Source organism: Leuresthes tenuis, unplaced genomic scaffold, assembly GCF_036924035.1.
Source record: "Leuresthes tenuis unplaced genomic scaffold, fLeuTen1.0.hap1 SCAF_20, whole genome shotgun sequence".
NCBI classification, from domain to species: Eukaryota; Metazoa; Chordata; class Actinopteri; order Atheriniformes; family Atherinopsidae; genus Leuresthes; species Leuresthes tenuis.
Window position 1 is genome coordinate 21649804 of NW_027325374.1, and position 9447 is coordinate 21659250.

The 9447-nt window shown below is 39.3% G+C and overlaps 1 protein-coding gene across 1 annotated transcript; it reads right to left on the reverse strand.

Annotated features, from left to right (window-relative positions):
- Positions 1 to 6031: 6031 nt before the first annotated feature.
- Positions 6032 to 9249, reverse strand: mrpl27 (mitochondrial ribosomal protein L27). The gene is made up of 4 exons (XM_072373466.1): positions 9050 to 9249; positions 8296 to 8424; positions 7237 to 7304; positions 6032 to 6689 (listed from the first exon to the last, which is right to left on the reverse strand). Exons 1-4 carry the CDS (start codon positions 9102 to 9104, stop codon positions 6483 to 6485), a joined length of 459 nt encoding a protein of 152 aa, XP_072229567.1. The 5' UTR covers positions 9105 to 9249; the 3' UTR covers positions 6032 to 6482.
- Between the last annotated feature and the right edge of the window lie 198 nt (positions 9250 to 9447).

The following is a 9447-nucleotide window of genomic DNA, read 5'->3' on the forward strand; positions in this document are numbered from 1 at the left end:
ATGGATTGTTATTAAAGTGTTGTATACTCAAGGTGTGGGATTTATCTGATGTAGAGTTGCTGTAAATGTTGAATATACAAATACACAGATATGTAAACAACTGATGACCCCTGTTGAAACTATTAACTTTGTATAACTTAATCTGTTATGGACTCCCTTCTCAGGAAGATCTACCCCACTACCACAGCAGGCAATCTCTGATAGGCCTAACACATAATGAACACAGTGCTGTCTTGAACCAAAGAATGATTGGACCACAGGCAAGTGGTGTCACAATTCAGAGTGGAAGAGCAATGATTCTTAGAAACATACTGCTGCATCTCATAAAACAGCCACAGACTTCTTGTCAGAGAACTTTTTCTCTCTTTGTGGCTACTTTAGCTTCCTGGAGCGCTTTTCATCATAGGGAAGCCAAGAGACTACCACTTGGCTGGCCCTCTGCCGCGGCTGCCTTCCTATGAGAGTGTACGGATAAGGGACCGGCAGAGACAGATCCACAGCATGATTGCTCAGCGCTTTGGCCTTGATGGCTGCCACGATGAGGTTAGCAATGATACTTTTGTTTTCTTCTCTTTACCTTAACATAATAAAAAATAATTCAAAAGAATAGACAGATTTATTCAGTCTCTGGAGTAAGATGAGAATAGCCACATGTCTGAGCTAATGTCAAGAAGCGTTTAGCCTACTGTAGCATTAAGACTTGAAAAAGGGCTAGAAACAACCTCTGTCCAAAGTTATAATATGTATATATAACATATATAATATATATAACATGTTTCAGACTATGTCTTGACTACCAAAAATGTCTGTTAATACTTTTCATGTAGCATCTTCATCTCTTCATTCCTATATCATCATGTAGAAAAACAAAATGCGTCCAAGTTTTTTCTTTTTTTCATTAAACACAGAACGTTAATAGAATTGTCAGTACGTGGTGTGAGAAGGGAGGATCCAGATGCGGACTTTCAAAAATAAACAGATTTATTTAACAACAAAAAAAAAAAAGGCACAAGGCAAGAACAAAAGACGCGGCTGAGCCGGATATCAAAAACAACTGCGTGGTGGCGGCGGCGGGCTTGGACGTGGCGGCGGCGGCGGGCTTGGACGTGGCGGCGGCGGCGGGCTTGGACGTGGCGGTGGCGGCGGGCTTGGACTTGGTGGCGGGCTTGGACGTGGCGGCGGGCTTGGACGTGGCGGCGGGCTTGGACGTGGTGGCGGCGGCGGGCTTGGACGTGGCGGCGGCGGCCGGCTTGGACGTGGCGGCGGCGGCCGGCTTGGACTTGGTGGCGGCGGCGGGCTGTAGCATAGCGGTGACAGCCCGCGTAGGTCTCCGCCCAAAAACCTCCACGGCTGGCTGGTTGATCCGCTCGGCCTCCTCCAAATTATTAGAAAAATCCGCCACTGCTGCGAGAACTGGATAGTCCTCAACAAAATCCAATTGTTCACCGGACGCCTTCATCCGACGGAGAGGGTCGGTGCCATTCTTCTGGCAGGGAAGGGCACTGACCAGCCCAATAAATTCCCGAAGGTCCGCTGGATCCATGTCTGTCAAAATCCTTCTGTCAGTACGTGGTGCAAGAAGGGAGGACCTAGATGTGGACTTTCAAAAATAAACAGATTTATTTAACAAAAAAAAAAAAAAGGCAAGAACAGGTAGGGGAAGGTGTCTTTTTGTGTTGGATTTACTGACATCTAGTGACAATGTTGCAGAGTGCAACCAACTGAATATTTGTACCTTGGCGAGTGATCTTCTCTGAGTATAAAAATTGTACAAACTCAAAAAGCTCCCTTAGGAGTCAGTGAATGATTAGTTTCTTCTACAGAGACACAGAGGTGGATCATGGCAGACTGCCAGGGAGAGGACAAACATGAATGACTTGAGACTTGTATTCTGAATATTATGTTACATTTCTACCAACAGCTTGCACTAAATGAACACATCAGATCTATCTATATCTGTCAGCATGGTGAAAATAACTTTGATGCGGACATTATTACATCCATGCTTCAGCCAACGTATTTCATGACTTTTAAATAACTGATGGATCAGAGACTGCCACACTGACTCACAGCAAGTTTACTCCATGCTTGTTGATTTTGCCGCTATTTTCCAGCATCTGCCTTTCAAGGATGTTGGGTAGCAAGCCAACTATGTTGGAAGGTGAAGTAGCAAAGGTCTGAAATCAAACCTACTAAGATTGGATTTGTTTTTCTGTTTCCTTAGTTGCGGAAACCTAAGCACAACAATAGATCTACTTCAATTGCTGGTATTCAAAGGGAATAAGCAAAGAAATGTCATCAAACAATTTTAGGTGGATAAATGTGTCTCATCACTAGTGAATTGATTTATGAGCTTGAACTCAGAAGTTAGTTTTTTTAGAGTGGAGAGCATCTTTAGTTGTGTCAGATTATAATTTTTCCTCTGTCTCATTCTGTTCTAGCCACCGCCAACATATGAAGAAACATTTCGCCAATCCCTTCAAATTTCGCTTTCAGATGTTCAACCTCTGGATATTCACCTGTCAGTCAACACTCATGACGACAACCCAAACCTCAGTGAGGACACACACAACCACTCTCAACCGTCCTTTCTCCAGGGATCAGCCTCTTCTCAACATCCTGCTTAGAACTCCAGGATTATATCTCCCTGATAGGCTCTGAGTTCTTTGTCAAGCCATTACTGATGTTGGAGCCAAGAAAGTGACGCTATCAGGGACAAGTAAAGAGTTTCGGGAAGGGAATGATAGTGCTTTGAGTCAGAACTGTTTAGAAATCAGTGTGATTCTAAAGATATTCACACGATGACTTTGACTCAAGCAGTACACTCCTCCAGACTGTTTTTTTTTTCAGTAACTGGCAGTTTCACACTGAGCTTTTCCAAGAATGGAATAACAAGATGACCTTTTAAGAGTTTGACTAGCATTATTCTTTAAAGATAGATCAGGTTATTCTAATACTTTTATTCAAATGATTTTGTACCAGTTCAATCCAAAATGTTCATTATTTCCAAACAATTGAAAGCTGTGAAACATGAAGACTGTTAGATGAGTGGTGGACTATGGCTAAATCTATGCAAATACTGTACTGGTCTGTGGCACTTTGACCCATAATACATTCACTCCATGAAATTTGAAAGGGAAATTTTGTGGTTAACATTTCATCCTTCCATCCTCACAAGTGGGAAAATTTGTTTCTTCTCACTGAATTTTTTCAATAACACTGAAGTTTGGAGTGACAGTTGGACAAACTGTTGAGGAGTCCCTTTGGGATCTGGATCATCGTTAACCACATTCCTCATTATTTTCAGAATAATATTTACCAACCAATCAATTGAGTAATGGAGAAAATGATAAGCAGATTAATGGAAACAATCTTCAGTTGCAGTCCCGTACAAAGTAGTTGAAAATGTTCTAGTTCAATGATCTAGTTCAACTAATAGTAAAATACTTATTTTGAATTAATGCATTGATGAAGATAATCTATTGATGTAATAGTATAACAATCACAGAGAACAGTTTAATATATCGATCATTTCATTTCTTATATTCAACATGCATTTTCCTGACCATGATAACATACTTTTTCTTATGTATGTTTTAAAATCCAGAACTTTTGCTTGTATTTTTATGGTGTGGAACTAGTATTTGTACCAGTGTGTTTGAATACTGTCTTTACCAATGACTGGGACCTGTGTCAATTTCATTCTTCACGTGAGTGATGACTGACAGACTGTTTGCTATGTGTGTAGAAATCTTGATAAAGGTGCAAAGTGCAAGTGGTTTGATTTGGTCATTTCTATCTACTAACTGATTGATCACCATGAAACCTCATTAGATCTTTATAAAAACATAAAATAAAGAGGTATTTGAAAATGTCTGCATGTCAGAATCCTTAAGCTTGTCTAAAATGTCAATATGCTGATATGTAACATGGCCAAATATCTGCACCAAGTTTCACCTGGTGGGACATATTACTTATACTAGAACTATTTGGACCTCAGAGGTGATTGTTGTCATGTGATTCCTTCATTCATGTCAGAACGCCTTGTAAACAAAGCACATTGACCTTTGCACATTTTAAAACCAATTCTATGCAAATTAAGCCCAACTGGCAAGATCTGGCTTTGCTTAAACAGTAACTCAGCTGAGTTCAACAGGCACTGTTGAAAAGAGACGTACCGCAGCACAAAGTTACACTTTAACTCAGATCAAACACTAACTGCCAAAAACACAAGCAAGCGAGTGTCAAGAAAAGCCTCACTCCACTTTGGAAATAGGGCACTGATATTTGTGCTTCTATTGATCACAGAAACTGGCCTCGACCGAATAGTAAGAATCTTGTAATAATCAATAATCAATGGGTATTCAGTAACTTTAGGGCTCTTTCAGAAGACTTACATGGGAAGTTCAAATGCTTATACTTGTGGCTCCTACAAAAGTTTCACACTTCGTGACCTACTTCTTATTTGTTCAGACATTAGGCTGCGTAGTGACCCACAAACATCGCACAAAAATTAAAATGCCAGGCCTGCTAACTCCCCACATCCATCCTTCATTCCACTTGCTGATAGCGTTCCACCTCCCGTCCTCTGCACCAGGCATTACCCACACTCCCTCTGCATACCACAAGCCTCTCAAATAGCTGCTCCTTATTTTTTTTTATCTCAATCTCAGTCTTGTTGAAAGCTTTTTTAGAGAGTAAATACCTTTGCATTAACAAAGCAACACTTATTAGAGCAAACCTCATATCAAAGAATGCTTGAGTGAAGAGCAAAGCCTGATAGTCTGCGAACATCATATTTAAAAAAAAAAGGTATTTTTAAAATAATTTTGCTCTGTAAATCCAAATGTATAACAAAATTCAATTCAATTCAATTCAATTCAATTCAATTTTATTTATATAGCGCCAGATTACAACAATTGTCATCTCAAGGCACTTAAGTAATATAGTCCAATTCAAGCCAATTGGAATTCAAAATCTAAACTGTATCATCTGTGTGCAGTTCAGGTCTCATCATTTCATCAAGCAATAGAAGGTAATGTCTAAAAGTGAGGAACACACAGGAATACAGTAGTAACTGGGTAACATCTTCTGGTCAATGTTGGTATTGCACATTTCCAAGCACATGAGAAGTGACTATGGACTAAGTACCCAACCACCCTTCAGCCACATTGTGGTTTCTCACAAATGGCATTATTAAATATGCATGTCAGGTTAATTGGTCACTCTAAATTGTCCAATGGAATGAGCCAGCATGATTTACCCCGCCTCTCGCCCAATGACAGCTGGGATAGGCTCCAGCCTCCCCATGACTCTGAGTTGGATTAAGCAGGTATGGGAAATGGATGGATCTTGATTCAGAAGTCACTGCAAACTGAGGACCGTATAATATAGCAATGGTTGTATGACGTCTTGTGGTCATACCCTAAATATGTGGAAATTACCTTGTCAAAGCCCAGACCCCAATCCAATTGAGAATCTATGTGCTTAAAGATTGCTGCACATCAGCAGAACCCATCCAACTTGAAGGAGGTGGAACAGATTTGCTTTGAATAATGATAAAGAAATCCCAGTGCAGATGCAGATGTAACAAGGTCATAGAGACATACTGTAAGAGCTTTATGTGGCTTTACAAAGTACTGACTTTAGGGGATTGAATAGTTGTGTGCTCAAGTTTTGGGTTTCTGCATCATTTCTTGCTAGCTTCACAAAAACAAATATTTAACATCTTCCAATCTGTTGGCATGTTATGCAAATCGAATGATACCCCCCCACCGTAGATATCTATTTTAATTGCAGGTTGTAAGGCAACAAAATAGGAAAAATGCCAAAGAGATGAATAGTTTTGCAAGCTACTGTATGCCAAATCACCTCCTGACCAGTAAAGCTGTTGTTCTGACAGCAACATGGAAATACACAGCTTCCTTTTATCCTCCCACCTAAAAAATGCAATAAAAGCAAAGACAAAGTAATAAATGCAGATGTACCCCAGAGAATGCACCCATAACAAATAACAAAGTCATGCAATATAAAGATTTTCACATAAAAATACTTTAATACAGTAGATGTCCTGTGTGAAGCAACTCTGTGAGAAATAACTGCAATAAGCCACATATCGCTGTAAATTCATCTGTACGGTATACATTTACTTTCTTCACATCTCCAATATCCGGATTTTATTAGAACAATAAATACAGGAGTCTCAGTCTACTGCTTTTGTGAAAGAGAATTCATTTTGAATGCAACAAAAGTCTGTCAAATCATCACTGAAAACGGTTTTGTTCATTGCAGAAGTTAGAAAAGAACATCTTTTTAAGTCCAGTTAAGAGTCACATGATTCATGAGCCACATGACATGGGGCCAATGAGATGTCAGCAGGTTTCTACAGATTCCTGCTTCACTCATATCACAAAGCGTCAGTCAAAGCGAGTCCTCCTTGCTCCTGAATATGAGAGTCATCATGGACAGCTCCATCCAGCTGCTCAGACCATGTCTACCAGTTTGAACTTGCCCTCCTGTTTGACTGGCAGGACATTGATGAAGGTCTTGTAGAGCACAGCTCCTTTGGGCAGCTTGGTGATGACGCGGGTGGCCTCCATGCTGCGAGGTGGGGGGATGTAGACCTCCTTGGTGAACCTGACGTAGCCATCTTCAAGAGCATAGAGAGTATTGTTTGTTCCCATCCCCACCTTCAGAACAGGGGAGGAAGAACAGGGGACATACAGACAAAGAAAAAGACAAAACACAGAGTAAATGTGTTGTGGATGTAATCCAGCTACCAAGTCATTACAAGGTGTAAATTGTATATCTATGTAAACTTTGGAGTGTATTACTGAACTGTCAATGGGCCCAAGTGTAAATGGACCAATTGGCTCTAGATGCGGCTCTTGATAGTTCATTATACTTTGCTAAGTGACCAACTTAAGGATTTTGTACATTTTTACATCAAGACAATTCTAAAGTTTCCATGTAGACCGTTTGTTGTACTCAAGCTTGAAATAAGAATTTATTTAACAAATGGGTTTTGTGCAACTGGATTTATTTCAAGGAAATCTTAAAGACTTTGAGAAACATCTTAACTTAAGGTATTTGTACATTTAGTCTCAGATGTTAAGGAGGAGTCATGAGCTTTCGTTGCCCTGTTCAAACAGATGATGAAGTTTTTTTTCTCAAACTGGACTGGCTTTGAGGTGGAGCTGGTGTACTAAAGTTATGGATGGTGAGAATGTAACTCACATGTGCTCCCGGTTGATACCTCATCTGTCTCTGCGTCGCCAGGATGTTGCCAGCATGGACAAAGTTACCTTGTAAACAGAAAGAGGAGAAATGTGTGGAGCTCAGTCCCGATCAGACGTGTTTCTCAAAGGGAGATAAAGAGAATTTAATACTTCCTGCACAATGAAGTGATTTTAATCAAGTCTGGACAGTTCACTTTCCCCCACAATTACAACTGAAAATACCATTGTTTCTTTGTGCATTTGCTCTCTAATTTTTAAAGTCAAACAGGAAGCCAGTAAGGGTGTCAGAAGAGAATGGAAGAGAACCCTTCATTCAGTATTGGTTGTAATGTCGGTTCCATCCAGCAACAATCTGGTATAGTGTGTTCCCCATAAACAGCTAACATCCAAAGAAGAGCTTTGGAATGTCCTTAAAGAAGTCTGGAGAACTTTCCCTGAAGACTACTTAAAGAAATGACAAAAATCTTGTCTGAGAGGGTTCAGGCTGTGTTGAAGAATAAAGGTTCTCAGACCAAATCTTTGCTTTATATAGTAGACTTCCATTCATGTTTGCACATTTCAAATTTTTTAGGCAATATATAAAGAAATGAGGGGTGGCTGAAGACCTTGGCACTGAAATGTAATCAAAGTTAATATCTATCACTACCTCATGTCTAAAATAGAAACTCCTGCTGACAGCTGTGTTTAAAAAGTATAATTCTATTTTAATTTTTTTTCTTTTTTCAAATTCTAGTCTAGTAGAAATGTATTACACAAAGTACTTTAACAATGAATCAATAAGGTTATTTCCAGAAGTCTAACACTGTGTAAGGCATGATCTAAGGAGTCAGTTTCTCTCTGAAAGACGTGACTGAGAAAGGAAGGTTACGATAAAATAATCAGAAAATCATCCGCGCTCGAGTGAAAAAGGTTTGTTCCATCTTCATCTTGTAACTTTTCTCTGAGATATGAGAGATGGGGGTACATGAAGCACTGATAAAAAAAATAGAACACACCATTCTAAATGAAAAGGCCCACCTAAATGATAGATTGAGTGACTGAACTGGGTCATCATTACCATCCTGTTTCTTGAAACCATATCTTCGGCCTGGGCTCTTTCCTCCGAGATTCTTGGAGCTTCCACCACTCTTCTTAGAAGCAAACCTCACTGAGTCCAACAGAGAAGACTGAGTGGGAACCAACAGACCTTAAACCCGTAGGACAGAAATGTTCATGTTAAGCCACACATACGTGGAACCCTGCTAAAGTTCTGATTTCATTCTGCCAAATGTACCCTCGCGTATAAATAAAATTCTGACAGATAGGCAAAATAGGTTGGATACGTTTTTACTAATCTCATGCACTTTAGGTATCCCAGTAAAAAAAGACTAAAATATATTAGAGTAGCTTTTCTAGAGGCGTAGTGAATTAACATTTACAGTTCATGGCAATTTTATAATGGAGACGGTTCACAATTGAAATCTGAAGTGTGTCCTAAATTGACACCAGACAAATAACATTGAATACTTCCAAAAGTTGTAAGCAAAACAAGTTAAACGACAATTAAACAAAAGATTATTGGGTCAACACAGTGTAATTTCCTTTAATGTTTTGACTTGCATCACTCTGTCAGAAACAGTGACATTCAGCGCTATTTCAAACATTGGGCATCACGGCTAGCTAAGTAGGTTAGCATACAATATGTCTAGATTGAAAAATACAGTTAACACAAGCGACCACCTGAGGGATAGCCTCATAAAATATCTACATTTTAACGTGAACCCGGTGAATTATGTTAGGACTTTAATAACAGTGCTTTGGATATTAAATACCTCCTCTGGGCTTGAGCATCAAGGACGCCAGCGCTGCCATTTTTAATGATGTCATCTGAACGACAAGTCCTATGCGTCACATCCGGATATTTTTGCTACGTTCACGTTTCTGAGAGAAACTAAGCGACACTAGGTTTTTAAAACAATTCTAACCGACAATAGTTCAACATGACTGTTAATCATGACTGTTAATTTCCGCCGAAAAGAATAATAATAAAAAAAAAATACAAGTGAAAAGTGACATATTTCAAAATATCTTGACTTTTAAAAAAAAAAAAACTCAATAAAGTAACATTATCAGTAACTTATTTAACTCAATGATTAAGAGCTCAAACACGTTTACTCGTTGTTCATGGTTGATGTTTCTTTGAACACTTTTTTGTAAAATATCATGTAAA

What these genes read in the sequence shown, in the direction of transcription:
- mrpl27 (XM_072373466.1), bottom strand. Translation starts at nt 9,104, where the DNA reads ATGACATCATTAAAAATGGCAGCGCTGGCGTCCTTGATGCTCAAGCCC. An exon ending in GATGCTCAAGCCCAGAGGAG is followed by an intron (nt 8,425 to 9,049) that starts GTATTTAATATC and finishes TACGGGTTTAAG; the next exon opens with GTCTGTTGGTTCCCACTCAG. An exon ending in TGGTTTCAAGAAACAGGATG is followed by an intron (nt 7,305 to 8,295) that starts GTAATGATGACC and finishes TCTGTTTACAAG; the next exon opens with GTAACTTTGTCCATGCTGGC.